Genomic DNA, 16,909 nt, shown 5'->3' with positions numbered 1-16,909 from the left:
CAGAGTGAAACATCTTCCTGCTGAAATGGAGCTCTGCTCCATTCACCAGCCGGCGAGACGAGCGGCGCACCAACGAGTCGGTGGCGGTGTTTTTAGAAAAATAAATGACATTTGTAAATTTAAAAGAAATTACAAGCTTTGGTGTATTATTTATTTACATCTTTCAGGTTATTGATTTATTTTTTGGTTTAATGAGCACTAAGATACCAGGATCACATATTTACCTGAAAATGTTGTTTTACAATATTTTAAAATTGTGTATTCAAAAAAAAAAATCTACATTTATAAAAAGACAATTTATGATATATATAAGATACAATTTACCAGTGCTATTTCTACTTAAATTTCAAGTTCTGCTGAAGAAACTTGAAACAATAACTAAAACGAGTGAAGTTGTCTTCCAAATCTTAAAGCTGACTTAATTAACTTAAACTGCTGTGGCTTTATCTTCCTGATATAAGAGAAAAACTCTTCCAGCACTAAACGCTTTTCAGACTCCTCCCTCACTTTTCGGCGTCCCTTCTGTCCGGTTCATTCACCGCCTAACTGTAAAGGAGCAAGCCCTGTAAAAGGTCTTCTGCATCTCAAACGCTTTACTGCCCCCTGCTCTGTTGGAGTGGTAACTGCAAGAAGACGGATCTGGTCCTGATGCTGCAGAGTTGACAGACATGTGTGTCCCGCTTTGATGAAAACTCCTCAGTCCCTGTTTGAATGCATCATTTATGGCATACCACTCATATCATTTTCATGAAGCTCAAAGCAGGGGGATAAGAAGCAAGACAAACAACTAAATAATGTATGCTGCAAGTGCATTGATTTATTTACCAAAACACAAGTCCTATGTTGGTAATTGTTTACAAGTTTAGTTCCCCCGCTGCCCCATAAAAGATGCAGGGTTTATCAGTAGTTCTATTAAAAAGGAAGTCCAAACCCATAAATAGTTTACAAATGTGATTAATTTTAATGCACAGGTAATAAACTATGCCACAGTGACTCAAAACAGAGATAAAAATAATTAAACTGGAGAGATTTAATGAAAGAAAATCTTTCATTTGTATTCCCTGCCCTCAGTCTGCCTGTTTCCCCGCTCTGTCGTCGTCCTGCTGCTTCTCTCCTGACAGGTTCCAGCTTATGTGGGGATTGACGTCCCAGTCTGCGGAGCTTCTGTGCAGCCAGCCATTTGCATTTAGACCCGACTCCCTGGGCTCTCTCTGGCCGACCTCCGGGCGAGCGGCAGCAGGGATGATGGGGAAGGGGCCGCGGAGGGGCTGAGGCACCGGGAGCGGTTTAGGGAGCAGGAAGGTGTGAGGCAGAGGCTGAGCAGCTGTTGAGGAGGAACATCAATCATGTGAGTCTCCTGTGAGGCGAGCGACACACAATTTTAATCTGTCAACGTCACAATAACAAAACTGTTTTCCAAACCATGAAGCACTCAGCTAGCCTTAAAGCTGCAGTATGTAACTCTTAAAAAAAATATGGGTTTCCTTTTTTTACATATCTGTTGAAACTGCCACCATGTCATGGCAGTTTGTTATGAGACAGATAATCTGTGAAAAAATGGATCTATTCCACCTCCTCCCTGTGTTGTCCTCTGAAGAAATGCAGAGTTCCCGCCCAAAAACAACCAATCAGAGCCAGGAGGAGGGTCTCAGCAAGGGGGAGAGTGAAAGAGGATGAGCAGCCATATAAAATTGTGATTGACTATTTTTTCCACAGATTGTCTGTTATTAAAGTTACATGCAGAAACCTCTTCCAATCATAACTGGAAACAACCAATCAGAGCGATTGGGCGGGTCATACCCATGCTAACTAGCTAAGGCTAACTAGCTAAGGCTAACTAGCTAAGGCTAACAGCACCGAAAACAGCAGATAAACTGTTTTCCTGTTACAGTAAGCTGTTTTTCCACCATTATTATATTCAGCAGCGCGTTCATAAGGTTGATTGACACCGCTAAGACCCTCCTTCTGGCTCTGATTGGTTGCTTTTGATAGGAGCAGTGTATTTCTTCAGATGGCAATGGCATCTCATGGAGGAAGTGGAGGAGATCAATCTTTTCACAGATTATCTATCTGATAAAATAATGACAGTTTTACTCGCGACAATTTTAACAAATGTGTAAGAAACTTTTTTTTAGCTTTAAGTTTATTCAGAGACATAATTCTCCAAAGATTCGTCAGGAGATTCATCACATGCATGATTCATAAATATGAAAAAGAAGAATTTAGAATTATTGCACTTAACAAAAGCATGATGAGCAGTGGTAGTGATTTATTAGCATTCATGATTTTTTTGGTCTATTTTTTTTTTTTTTTTTTTATTTCCAAAAATTACCCACTTTGCCAAAAAACAACATTTAAAACCAAGTTTGGATTTAGTTTTGCATAACACTGCCAAGGAAAAGTTCGCATGAACTCACCAATAACTCAGGATCTATAAATATGCATTTGAGTAATTTTATTAATTTTGTATTCAAATGCATATTCAGTGAATTTCAATAATATAATAAGTACTTCTGCAAGATTTGGGGATTAACTGTGTGGTATTACACCTTTTCAACGTGTCCTTTAGACCAACAGATTTTTAGCTTTTGTTACATTTGTCATAAAAAATAAATGTTAATTAGGAAAACTATGATGAAAATCCAGCTGGTTCCAGATGTGTGAGCAAGAAAATCACATTTTTGGAGATGTGATGATTACCTCTGTCTATCAATGATCCTCCACAGAAAGGAAGGCCACCCTCAGAGGGGAGGAACGGGAGGCACAGAGGGGCCCTGTGGACCAGCTGATGGATGGATGGAGGGATGGATGGAGGGATGGATGGATGGAAGAAACCGACACCATCAACACAATGCAGTCTGCCAATATTCAGCCAAAACATCAGGAACACCACATATTTTAAACAGAAAGTATGAAACATGAAAAAGAGAAGTTTCTTGCAAAAAGAAAAGAAACTGAAACTGCAAAGTTTTTTATTATTAATAATATTATTATTATTTCTGGAAAATGTATTCTTCCTAATTTAATGCTAAATCATTTGATCAGCAGGGAAGCTAGGCTGTCAAAAATTCAGAAAATTTGGAGAACATCCTTCACCAAAAGAAGCGAAACCCCAAGGCCCATTTAAGATTGATTAAATTAAAGCAGAGAACTGTTCTGAGATTTGATTAATTGATTTTTTTTTAACGATTTAGTCACACCATCTTGCAGAATAAGGGGAAGACTCTCTGAACTTGTTATCGGAGCGTAGCTCCACTAGCAGCATCTGTGGCCGTGTGGAGAAGCATTCGCGCACATGGCTGTTAGAACGCGCACATCTGTTCTGTCGCGGCTAATTCTGCATGACGTATAGAGGTGTGGGAGCAGCATATGCTGCGATCCATACGAGGACTAATTCATGGAAAGCCTGGGTTATTCCGAGATTACTCCAATCCCTGCCTGCGACTGCTGTCATGGCGTAAAGAGTCCGGGTTGTGCTTGCAGTTACACTGAACACATTTGATCCATTATGTTTAAAAAAAACAGGCACATTTCTCAGCAGAACTCGTGTTTTTTGGTGTATTCATTTGAACTAAAACTGGAGGTTTAATTGCGTTCTCATCATTTAATTCCTCAAACATTTTAAAAACTGAGGAATGTAGATGAAAGAATCTGAAGGATTAAAAAAAGCAAAAGGAGGAAATGTTTCTGTTTTGTGACATTAAAAATGTAATTCTGTAATAAAAGGAGTAGATTTTTCCATGCTTATGCAGCACATTTTACCATTAAATGGCAAATTGCCTCTTTAATAATCCTTACTACTGCAGAATTGATAAAATAATTACCCTGCCTTCAGCCTTTAACCTTCTCCCTCCCTCCTTCAGACACTTGATTTATGTTATATAATTTAATAGATTTCCAGAAATTCAGATTGTAAAACTGTTAAGTTGGGAAAAATGTTTCACTTTGAAGCATTTAAGGTAATTACAGCATTAAAAAAAGCCTTAGATTGATGCTTTACAAATTCAAACCTGATAAAACCTAATTTTATCAGCTTTATTTCTATATTAAAAATCTAATGTGACCCATAAATATTGCTGCCCCTGCTGATGAGTTTAGGATAAAAGTCAGTCTAACAGGCCCACAGCATCACAGATCAAACTTTAAATGAAGAACTTTTCAATGGCCTTGCAGGAAATAATAGAAAACATTCACTTTTATTTGACCAGTCAAAGTAAACTGATATTTACAGATGTGATGAGGTTGATGTTTAATTTTTGTTTGTTTAAATCATTTAGGACCATGATGTCGTTTCCTCACTCTAAAAGTTCAACACACTTTTTGAAGCACACCATGTGAATCCCATTCTGATATTCTGATTAGCTTAAAATGTTAAATGTAAATAACAAAAATGCTTTAGAAGATTTTATTGTATATGGATTGTTTTGTGGTTGTTGTCCTGTGTGTGTCTCAGTGTTGCCCTGTGATGGGGTAAATTCTGCTATTGCAGTAAAATCTGAGTTTACTAGAACAGCTTCTTCTCTCTAAAAATGTGGCATTAAAACTCTATCAAACAACTTTAGGAAGGTTTTGTGATCTTTCCCAAATTATTTAGGGAATAAAGATGACAAAAAGCAACGTGAAACCCTGTAAATTGTTGATAAGGACCTGATGGCTGGACGCAGGCAGGTACCCTGGGTAGTTGACGAGGATGAGTTTGCTGAAGTTGAACTTGTAGGTGAATCTTTTCCCTTTGGTCTTGTGCAGGATGCGTTTGTTGTAGTAGTATCTGCAAGCAAAACGTGTCTCTGTGTCAGACTGAAATGCTGATGTGTGTACTCCAGTCCCTCCAGGGCACTTTAGCTACTTGTTTTCTCACAGACGCAATGTGTTGCATCTAAGAGGCATTTTGGATGCTGCATTTTAATATGTACAACTTGTACCGCCAAGGAGGGTTTTTTATTAATTTATTGAAAGCAGCAGGGCGAGGCGGGATCAGCTCAGACAGGAATGGTATGTCTTTACCTGAGCGCCCGGCTCAGCTTGTCGTAGTTCATGTGTGGTTTGCCCTTCCTCTCCCCCCACAGCCTGGCCAGCCTCTCGGGGTCCCTGATGACAAACTCGCCCCACTCGCCCCCCCAGCCGATGGCTCCGCCCTCACCGCAGCCCAGCAGCTCCAACAGGAAGTGCCACAGCTGCACCTGCCTGGAACCAGGAGACCAGGCTGGTTTGTAGGCCCAGTCAGGAAACAGAACTGCTGTGGAAAGGGGATGAAACATCAAACTATAAAACCAGTAGAAACTTCAACTGGACCCCTCAGTCAGTTCTTTATTTTAGCCAAGACTTTAAAGAATTGTTGATTGAGACCACCATAAAATATTATGAGAAACTCTAACTACTTTGATAAAACAAAGAAAGAGACTACAGTATTCAAATCTTACACAGTACTGTAAAAAATTGGTTTTAACCCTGCACCAAATTTAAGCAGATAAATTGTTTGTTTTCACTTACAAACAATTAGCACTCTAACAGTTACTTAAAATAAAACTGTTTTCCATAAGATGCTTAGACTTGTTGTTGGTTCATTCAGGTTGTGTGAGAGAGCAAGACTTTCTGTTGATAACAGGAAGGCTGAATGAAGTGCAGAAAAGTTGCTCCTTATTATTATTTTGAACCTTTCACCTCTGTCAAGGAAGTTGCTCCATTTTTCATGTTGGCTTTTTCTAATAGTTTCCATTTCGGTCACTCCCAATGAGAATCTTATTTTTAAACTACATTGCAAACTTTCCTTTTCATGCACGCTTTCTCTCCAGGCTCTCCTTTGTTTTACTAAGCATCACAATCTCATCTGCATATCTGATACTCGGTGGAAAGTCCTGCCTGACTTCATCTTTCAAACGATCCAAACACAAGCAACTCGTTTTGACCTTCTTGATCTGAACCCTCCTCCATTTTGAATTTGTCACTCCAGTCTCACTGCACCACCTGCACAGGCTTCTCCACAAAGCTGAAGCCTAATTTAAATAATTTCCCATATAAAAGTGGGAAGCAGTTTATCTCATGATAAAAAGACACAAGTAATTCATTTTGAACTTCTGCAGGAATGCAGCAGAAATCATTTCTATTCAAATGTGTTCTTAGAGAACCTCATGCAGTGTTTCGTTGAACCTGACTAACAGCAGAATTAAGACAAAGACAGTGAGGTTAATAAAAAAGGCTTTCAACGCATTAGTAATCCATCATTTCCACTGCTTTAATGAAAAATTAAAGCGTTTCCAAATTGAAAGTCATTTCATTCCCACACTGTGTAAACTGATCTGGCATAAAGCCGTTTCCAACCAGATAGGAACAAAGATAAGCAGAGTTTGTTCTCTTTTAAATACCTGATCCTTATTACAAAGCTGAAGTAATACCCTTGAGCTCCATTTATCATCATCCCACATCCCTAAATCTGAGTTCAACATATTTTTCCTCACAGACGATTTCTCTTGCTATGCATTATAGGATTTTGGTTAATTTGCTCGGTATAATAAAAAGTCACACTTCTGTGAATTTGGCAGTGGTGGAGAAGGTCCTCAAACAATGTGCTTTATTAAAAGTACAAATACACAGGCAAAAAGGTTCTCTAGTAAAAGTACCACATTAACATTTTTATTTGAGAAAAAGTAAAAAAGTACTGGCTTTTAAAAATACTTCAGAAATAAAAATAAAAGTACTTGCTGAATGGATTATCTAATCACTACTACAATATCATTAAGTGCATTTAATTTTAGTACATTAGTGATGTGACATTTTAATTAACAATGCTTTTATGGTGTTTACTCTCTAACATAGCTTAAACTTGGATATGTGATTCTCTGCGTCATAATTTCAGGGATGGAAACGTCTTGTCTCCTGTTCTTCACTTTTTATGCCATTTATTTTGTGGCATTTATTTTGAAAGAAATCCAACAGAAAGGGGATGGAAAGAAGGTGGACAGTGGAGGACAAGCAACCAAGGAAGAGTAGTGAAGTAGAACGTAAATATACTTACTGTGAAATGTAGTGGAGTAAAAGTAGAAAGTATCCACAATTAAATCTACTTAAGTAAAGTACAGATACATGAAATTTGTACTGAAGTAACCCACCACTCGTATTTGGAAAGCTCTGTGCCTCTCTCCTCAGCTCAAATTACACGGTGGGACCGCTGGGGTGGGAAAGATATTGAACTTGTCTGGGGTCTTCTCGTTATTTTAGGTTTATCTCCTAACAGGTGTTTTAGTTCAGGAGCTTAACTCCTCATTAAAAACCGTGTTACAAATACCTGCTGTACAAGCTGCTTTGGTTCGGCTTGATGAAACAAATCAGGTGTTTTTACCTGTAATAGTTAACCTGCTGTCTCATTAAAAACGAATTAGAACATGGCATCATTTTCTAATCTCTGTACTGTGACCAAGGTTAAAAATAATTGGTCGATTAATAGGAAGCAGTTTTATTGCTCTTGTCGGCATTTTGTATTTACAGAAGCTCTTATAAAACACAGAACAAGGGAAACTACACAGATTTTATATAAATATCTAAACCAAAGACTTTTATAGTTATTTCTATTATTTAGTTTGGTTTTGACCTCTGATGAGCAGTTTATCATTTTGTGTTTATTTTATAGTTAAAAAAAAGAAATGATCTCTACTTCTATTCAATACCATGTCATGCTAAAGAGACGTTTGAAGAGAAGTTTCAGAGCTGAAAAATATTTTTTAAGGGATTTTGATGCAGACACAGAAAAACTGAATGACTGTATCTCATTTATTGTTTTTGAAAGGTCCCTGTACAATATGTGGTTTTCTATCTCTGCTATAGATATTTGTCAACATTTTCAGGCAACTTTGGAAATCTGTTGCAATCCAGTGCAACAGTTCTCTCTTTCGTTTCTGACACGAGTCTCCTGTGTCCTGTTTTCCTTTTCTGTTGTCAGAAGGTGAGAATTTCATCATGTTTATTAGGTAATGTGAATAAAGTTCTGGTCAGAAGTTCTTATATGCTGATTGTGGTTAAAATTATTTATTTGAACTGTTCTTATCCCACCGTGGAATAAATATGCAACATGCAACTTAAAAGAAGAATTTCTTGCACAAGTCTGAATTCATTGGGAATTTTCTACAATAATTCCCAATTATACATGCAGACTCCAATGTATATGTCCCTATGTTTTGTTTTTTTGTGCTTATTGTCTGCAGTGAAGTCACATAAGACACTGTTGCAATGTGTCTAACCCTAAATTTTACGGATTTGAATCAAGCTGCACCAAACTCTCAGGAATTAATCCTGAACTGCCCCCCATCAACATCAGGAATCCACAACAATCTCTGGTGGGCGTGGCCTACGCTCTCTGCAGCGCCACCTAGAATTTTTTTAATTATCAGCCCCAACCAAGCTTTAACCCAGAATTATGAAACAGGGCGCACATGTGTTTTTTGTCATGTCGTGCAAAAGAGTCATGGTCCAAACCCCACCAGGAAGTCAGCCATTTTGGATCAGAGCCATCATTGTGTTTGTTTGTTTTTTATAGATGTTGTATCTCATCAAACACCTACAGCTTTTGAGACACAGACTTCAAAATCAATCAGCATATTATCAAGTCATTAAAGGTCAAAAGTTATCAAAATCCTTTCCATACATCAAAGCATGTGGGCGTTGCCAACCCTCAAAGTCTGACCATTCGCCACCAAACATCAACTTGCAATAGCTTCTACAGACAAAGTCAGAGCCAGATCAGACTTTCTATGTCTCTATGACAGACAGGCCTTCATCACATTCACATGGTCAATATTTGACATCACTTTAGCCCCGCCCACTTCCAACAGTAAATGACCTGTTTTTCTGCTGGAAACATATTCTTTGATCTAAACTCCCCTAGCTGCATGCACTGCAAAAACACAAAGTCTTGCCAAGTATTTTTGGTCTAAATTCAATTGTGAATGTCTTATAGTACACTTAAAATAAAATAACTTTATAACTTTACCAACTGGACATAAGGCTATTTGGATATCAGACTGTCATTATTTTTTGTCAAAATTAGTTTTCACTTTGGCACTTTATTTATTTATTTATTTATTATTTTGTTGTCTAGTCCTTCACATCAAACTGTGTAAAGCATTTGACATCTAATCTTCAAAGAATTACAACAAAATTAAATATTCAATAATTGAAAGTGAAAAAAGGTCAAATTCAGCACTGTATTAAGTGATTTGAATGGATAAAATAACGTCAATCACGTTCAGTGATGTGGTCAGTTTAAGTCACTGTTTATTTCAATATTTATTTAAAAAATAAGTTCTTAAATCCAAACTGCAAAAAGAATAAATGGACTACATAAGAGAAATGTTGGTGCAGGAAAATGAAATTCTGACTCGGTGCAGCTCAGCAGTCATGTGTGTCTTCTACATTTTAAACATTTTCTAAAGCGGTAGCACCAGAACTTTACATTCAAATACATACAATCAATAAAAATATTTGTTAATAATTTGGATCCAGAATGAAACAAGTTTGAAGAAGCATTTCTTCTGGGAAAACATGAACACAAGTTTTCTGCAGAGCTAGCATGCAGAGCTAGCATGCAGATGAAAAGTCTTAAGGTCTTCAGTCAGAAAAATATGTAATTTCAAAACTGAACAGTGTATAGTAATTTAATAAAACAATTTTTTAAAAACTGCATAATTTATGCTATTTTCTAAATCCATTATCAATATCATAGGGAAAAAATACATTTTGTTTGTTTAGTGGTTTGTTTGAACCTTTACAGTAAAACAACAGAACTAGTATTAGAAATGTTTTTTATGCATCAAGAACTTTGATAAAAAAAAAAATATGTATTTGATACCAGTATTAATCTTTACAGCAGGCCATGATGAATGTACAAACATCTCAGGTTGAGGTCTTAAAATATTAAAAAATGATGACCGTTGGCATAAGGCTTAACGTTTTAAAACCTCATACAAAAAAAATGATAAAATTATGATCCTTGAAAAAAAAATTATTGTGTCTTTTATCTAAACATGCACCAACATATATAGAATTTTAAATAAATATTTTAAAAATAAAAAAATGCAATTATTTGACACATAAAGATCAATATGTATACATTTTTAAAACATTTGGGATATTTAAACATATTTTCTAACTTTCAGACAATAAAAATATGTTCCAAGCTTTCGCATTTTTTCTTTAAAGAATGAGAATATGTAATTAGCAATGTATTTACACATTACAGCAGGTTAAGCAGCTGTAGAGGTCTCAGAAATACTGTAAGTCTGTATGAATGTCGATCAAGAGAACCTTAAAATATTAAAAAAAATATATTATTGCAAAATTTTTATTGATTACAATCATTTGCAGGATTTATGCAGAAAGTTGGATTGTAGTGGAAAGACTCTCAAAAGCTTCAGAACAATTTTTGCATAACAATCCAAAAAACATCTACAACTTGTGTCAAAAAAGATAAAGGAACAATGATAGGACAAATAAAACTTGTAACATAAGTGAGATTTTGCACTTTTGACATAACTGCCTTCATGCTGTATTTATTTTTCATAACTTCAGCTGTGAGTTTTATTTGAGCTGGGACTTAAACTTCCCACTGGTGCAGTTTGTCCATGAAGACATCATGTTTATTTTTTCATAATCTCATCTTTTTTTTTTTTAGCGTATTAAAATGCAAGACGGAGACGGGTTCTGCAGAGAGGGAATTCATAATAACTTTTTTTTTTCATATAAAAGTCCTCCTACGCAAATGTCAACCCACAAATATGCAAATAACCGAGATGAAAATCAGCACAAACACATACAATCTTACCTCGGCTCCAGTAAGGTGATGAAAGGTGCCCGCCTGAGGAGTTACAGCTGCACTGCATCTGTCACAAAGACACGCAAACAGATGCAATAATTCAGCATCTTCATCACTGAGTTTTTATTTATTCTCACATATATTCGGTTACCGGTGAGCCTGAGTTTCATTATATGATATTCATTAAATGCATAAAACTTATGAGGAGCATAAGATTATATTTAACTCCTCAAGATGGAGAAGCATAATTCCCCCCCCTGCAGAAACTTTTCTTCTTGTTAGTTTTGTATAATTTCTCCTGGTAAACACACACATCATCCTCTCATAGACACAATGGCCTCCACCCCCCTCTTCTGCGATTTGCAGCCGACGTTCTCCCTGGAAGGCTAAAAGCTCATCTCTACGAGAAAGAAGCACTTCACTTCTTCCCCAGTGAATCATGTCTCTCCTCTTCTATAAGCTCCTTTCCACAAGCTGTAATATCCCCTTATCTTGGAGCAACAACAAAACGATCTCTCCTCCTCAGCTCTTACTTTATTTCCCTTTTTCCTCTCATGTGGGAGGACACTCAGGGGTCACGGGATATTTTACACCTTTGGGCCAACGTTTAAGGCCAGCTTCGAAATGGTCTGCCATCAAAAAGGAAATTATAAACATTTACAAACAATTTTTAACATTATTCCAGCTCATTTACAGCTTAGGAGCATTAAAAGTCACTTTAATTAGGAATGTTATTTTATCTGTAGTCAAAATAAAAATCAGTCAATACAAATTGTGGAGATATTTTATAAAATATTTTGAATAAATACAATACTTTTAAAATAATCATCTTTCTGGTAAAAACAGTAAAGTAAGAAATGAAAATGCCCCATTACCTTTACTGGAGTGGAAAACTCTTCGCCAACTGGGAAACAATGATCACTTTGTCCGCCGGCCCATTCCGAGTCAAGGGAGTTCTGAAGGATGGATGGACTGGATCCTAAACCCTCTGTCTCATCTGACCCCCAGCCACTCACCCCACCCCACCCTCTTGTCTCCTATTGCTCACTTTCCTGCCTCCTTCATGCCAGAATTAGAAAAACTTGGTCAAAAACTAAAATAAACATCTAAAACTGATTCAAATGTTCTTGTTTAGTTTGTAAGAAAAAGTAAACAATATGGCAACCAATGAAGGTTAGATTCAATAAAATCTAACCTTTATTGCACCAACAGTCATACAGGCATAATTTAAAAACCTGATCCCACCTATAATGGCGAATTAATATGAAAAGAAAAATGTGTTTTCATGCAATAAGGCAACCAAGAAGAAAAAAAATGATAAAAGGGTTAAATTTTATTACAATAAAACAGCTAAAATACAGTTTAAACCAAGGTATAAAACATATTTTATCCTGTGGGACATATTTTGTGTTAATACCTACAATATAACGAGATTACAGCTGGATTAATTAATGTCAGACCAACAAATTGAACTGTTGTTGTGTTTGAGCAACACAGAAAAGGAACATCTCTTATTTATCAGGGTTCGACAATTTACATCCTATTTTTCTTATGCAAAATAATCAAATTCTGCTATTAAAAGCATTAAAAACAAAGGTCCTGTTCAATATAGAGAAATAAATTATGTTCGGTCACCATTTAAAATACTGAATGAACAGCAGGAAGTGACGTTTGTCATAAGAATTTTATTTGGACAAGAAAAATGTGTATTGTTATACTGGGACTTCTGCCTTCAAAGAGAGAGGGAAAAAAAATCTGATGAACTGTAAGTTAACAAATCTTTAGGGCAGCATCTGCTGTAAGCAACAGTTATTTCTCAGAGAGGAGAAACAGGGTTAGCAGTATAACAAGCGTAGATGACCATCATTACAAGCGAGAGAGCAAAAGGTTCCAAGCAGAAGTGAAGTACGAACTGGAGGGAAATAAATCGGGAGGAAATAGGAGAAAGCACTTTCCCTCCTCCACTTCGAGTCAGGGGGAGCAACGCGGCGCTGAGCGAAGGTGACTGGTGGTTTTCTCTTTGCTAAATCAAATAGGTGATGAACTCAGCGCCGGGGCCATTTGTCACCCCTCTGCTGCTGCTCTTTTGCTCAACGACAGTGACTTTGACCAAGGTTGTCAGGCTGCTCAGCGCTCTGCCGCACTGGCGTCTGACACGCTGAGTTCAGGATCAGATTCACGTAGTGACACCCTTTAAAGGGATTTTCTGTTTGGTTTAATTAAAAAAATCTACACAACTTTTAAAGTACCTAAAGTAAGTTCATGATTCTCACTTAATGAGACGATTCATATTTTAAAAAATTGATTTATTGAAGCTTTTTTGAAAGCAACAAGGCATTTCAAAGGGCTTTACTTCATAAAAACAAAAAACATAGAAAACAATCAACATTTAAAACAAAACAGTGCCGTCTTGACACATACGTTTGCTGATTCATTTTTCACTGATTATGTTTCAAAAGCAACTCTAATCAGGTGGGTTTTTATTCTGGCACTGAGTGTTTTGGCTGTTAGGAAGTTTTCTGTTTATTCCAGACTTGGAAGCTGAATCCTTCTCCTCGTTCATGAGTGGTTCAATAAATCACAATATACCACATTACGAACAAAAGTTTATTTTATTGGAATGTATTTGTTAAAAAATATTAATCAGAAGGATTCATCATTTGCCACATTTTCATTATGTTTAGTTTTTTTTAAATCTCAAAGATGTATGAATTTGTCTGTGAACATCAGTGTCCAATTCTTTTCACAAACTCTCAAATATATGCAAGTCTGGACTTTGACTTTCCTTTTTAAGCAAATGGACAAAATGGAGGCCAACCTATAGTAGAAGGAGGAGAATATCTGGGGTTCAACATCTCTTACTCATTAAGTTCTCAAAAGTTGGATGTAAGTGTTTGTATTCAACTGCTCCAGTACAACTGAAAGGCTTCAAAATGGCCTAATTATCAATAAGCTGAGTTTAGCTGAGTTGAATTTATCTTCAGCTGTTCCATAAGGGCCTCTGACATTTGTTAGACATTATTGAATAAACAGCATGCATCCTTTATTATGCTCTACTTTGTATTGTTCTTTCACACAAATATCAACATAACATACTGAACTTTGCAGGTGTAATGATGCGAAATGTGAACAGTGTTGAGATTTATTCAATTTTGCTGATGAAGCTTGATGTGATAGGTAAGTATTTTCAAATCTTACATCCAAAAATATGAAAATAGAGAAGAAGGACTTGTAACTAATCCACCTAAATCAAAGTTGTAAGTAGGTGCAGTGAAAGCAGCGTTGTACATTCGTCTTGTACCTATTAGCCCAAAGAACGTGTTGTGCTGCTGAGAGACTAACTGTGAATTTGTTTTCCCTGCAGCAGAAAAAAAAATCTTCTATCCTCTTAAGGCTTCTTATGATGCAGATGCAGCTCTATACATTCACTTCTCCAGGGCAGTTTCACACACGCACACTTACCCTTACAGCTCCTCAGATGTGATAGCTGACACCAGAGGCTTTTAATTCCAGTGTAAATACAAATACACTCCCAGACAGCTATCAATTATGCATGCCACTAATTGAGTTGAATGTCGTGCTTTTAGCTGCCAGGGGACCCTGGGTCACATGTAAAAACTCTGGGACTGAAATCACACGCAAACACACACACTCAAAAGGTAACTGTTCTCATATGTTTGAGGAACTTTACTGATATCCCATCTTCAAAATAAAAAGTAGAAAAGAAACTGAGTAGACTCTACTTAATGAGGAAATTTAAGTCCTTAAGTGTTTGTTTCAAGATGATACACAGCTTCTATATAAAAGATATTGAGATAGCGTATCTTTTACAGACACAGAGTAGCGAAGACAAAGATGCACAAAAACACAATGCATGAAGCACATTGCAACCACAGCCACGGAAACATCAACATGTTTAAATGAAAGAGTCTGGCTGCTTCTTTAAAGAGTCAACAGAAGTTAAGCAGTGCAGCGTGTTCCTCCCTGAAAGGCTCGATCCCCTCTGCTCCTCGGGGTGCAGGCAGGGAAGTGAGGCAGGTCGGAGATTTAAGAGGGGGCTTGACTGTGAAGAGCTCTCAAAGTAAGAGCCAGAGTTTTAAAATGAACTCTAAAAATAACCTGGTATCCAGTGAAGTGATGCTCAAAACTGGTGTAATGTGATTTCTCTTGCATGTTTTGGTTTAAACCATGTTAGGGCGACTGTGACTATATGGTAGAGTAGCTGTCTTGCGATTGGAAGGTTGTAGGTTCAATTCCAGCTTCCTCCTGCCACATGTCGATGTGCCTCTGGGCAAGGCACTTAACCCCAAAATGCCCACATATTTGCATATCGGTGTATGAATGTGTTGTGAGTGCGAATGGGTGAATGTGACTCTAGTGTAAAGCGCTTTGAGTGGTCAAAAAGACTGGAAAAGTGCTACATTAGTTCAGTCCATTCATCATTTAATGCAGCAGCATTCTGAAAATTACAAAAAATCTGAAATCTTCCTTTTACTGAAACAAGAAAAGACACCATCACAGGTGTGTAATATGTATATATCAAATAAAGAGGTTTATTTGGTATAAACATTTATAAATATCAACTTTTTTCTCACTGTCTGAAGTTCAATTAGACCAAACTTTCTCTTGTTGTAGGTTAGTTATAATTACCAATATTATTTACATATGCTATGTGTAACAAGAGCATATATTAGAGATTTTTTTTGTGTAACTTCTTTCAAAGTTTACATACATTTGGTCAACATCAGAGGTAATTGTGTTTCAAACTATATGCTGTAACTCCAATGCTGCCAAAACTTATTTTCCATACATGCATACATGTACAGCAAACAAGGATTCAACTAAATTCAGGGATATTTCTCACCTCTACATCTTCACTAATGAACCCAAAACTTCAGAGATTCTGAAATGTCATGACCTACTTCTGTTTCTCAGCAACCAGACGTTTTGAACAGACAGGAAAGTGAACAACTCAAAACTACAAATTGTCATTTTAATATTCCCAAACCTGGGTTTCTGGGTTAATTGCTAACCTTTATATATGGGGGCAGGATTTTTCTTTAAATTTATTTAAGCCACATTAAAAATGAATATCACTTGGACCACAAACATTTGATCTCTGTTTTCATGTATAATAATGTCTGGAGACATCAAACTGGTCCTCGACCTCTGAACTCCATCACATCTGCTGCAAAGTAAAAACAAACATGTGGCGGTTGTTCATTCTGAGGTTGAGATTTCAGCTTCACAATAGGTACAAGGCATATCCAAGGTTCAAAAGTAATTGCAAAAATTCACATAAACTATAATTTGTAACTCATGGAGCGATTCAACTGTTAGGTTCTGTTCCTACAAGCACCAGTTGTGGTGAACTAGTCTTATAAGTTTACATACTATGTTCTCCCTCCGTACCAGTCGGCACAAATCCCTAAAACAAGGAGTGATGCCGGCTTCTTGCCTTTTAAATTTTGCATTTATTCAGTCAGTGGAGACACCCGGATATTTATAACTGCCAACACTCTGCACTGAGGCCCTCTTCAAATTAAATTAAGTTAGAGACCTCTGCCAATGCATCGCTCTAATATCCAAAAATACTTCAGAGTCCTAAAACACATATACCTGTCTAATTTAATAATTCAAACACCAACATATGCATTAATACGTACTAGCATGGGGCTAAGTAAGATTAGAGGCATTGATTAGAAATAATCTATGGAAATATCTGCAAACAGACAGGTTGTTCCATACAAAAATATGGAATTGTGTTCAACAGAAACATTTGCAAATAGATGAGTAGGCCACATAAGCCATCAAGTTTATTGGTGGTCAGCCTCGTACTGGACCTCCTCTATGTAGGCCGTCTCCTTCTGATGAAGATAAAATCCAGAATTATTGTGTTGTCTGCAAATTCAACAATATTTTGCCACTCTCTTGGGTGTAGGAAGTAACAGAAATAAAACAAAAGGCCTAGTACAATGCCTTGCGGCACTCCAGTGCAGAGAGTGATAGCATTGGAAACAAAATAAACAGCAGAGAACATTGTAATTATTTATGAAGTCCTTTAGGATGGCTGTAGACTTAGAATTTTAAGGCAACTGTAGCACATCT

At 36.8% G+C, this 16,909-nt stretch overlaps 1 protein-coding gene across 1 annotated transcript; it reads right to left on the bottom strand.

Annotated features, from left to right (window-relative positions):
* Window positions 1-907: 907 nt before the first annotated feature.
* Window positions 908-11,745, bottom strand: LOC129355688 (ETS translocation variant 3-like protein). The gene is made up of 6 exons (XM_055025283.1): window positions 11,677-11,745; window positions 10,811-10,868; window positions 5,005-5,236; window positions 4,648-4,768; window positions 2,701-2,785; window positions 908-1,324 (listed from the first exon to the last, which is right to left on the bottom strand). Exons 2-6 carry the CDS (start codon window positions 10,866-10,868, stop codon window positions 1,068-1,070), a joined length of 753 nt encoding a protein of 250 aa, XP_054881258.1. The 5' UTR covers window positions 11,677-11,745; the 3' UTR covers window positions 908-1,067.
* Window positions 11,746-16,909: the final 5,164 nt, after the last annotated feature.

This window comes from Poeciliopsis prolifica, unplaced genomic scaffold (assembly GCF_027474105.1).
Source record: "Poeciliopsis prolifica strain line A6 unplaced genomic scaffold, Auburn_PproV2 SCAFFOLD141, whole genome shotgun sequence".
NCBI lineage: Eukaryota > Metazoa > Chordata > Actinopteri > Cyprinodontiformes > Poeciliidae > Poeciliopsis > Poeciliopsis prolifica.
Note: the sequence above shows the minus strand (reverse complement) of the source record. Positions and strands in the feature narration are given on the sequence as shown.

What these genes read in the sequence shown, in the direction of transcription:
- LOC129355688 (XM_055025283.1), bottom strand. Translation starts at nt 10,868, where the DNA reads ATGCAGTGCAGCTGTAACTCCTCAGGCGGGCACCTTTCATCACCTTAC. An exon ending in ATCACCTTACTGGAGCCGAG is followed by an intron (nt 5,237 to 10,810) that starts GTAAGATTGTAT and finishes CCCTTTCCACAG; the next exon opens with CAGTTCTGTTTCCTGACTGG. An exon ending in AGGATCATTGATAGACAGAG is followed by an intron (nt 1,325 to 2,700) that starts GTAATCATCACA and finishes CCTCCTCAACAG; the next exon opens with CTGCTCAGCCTCTGCCTCAC.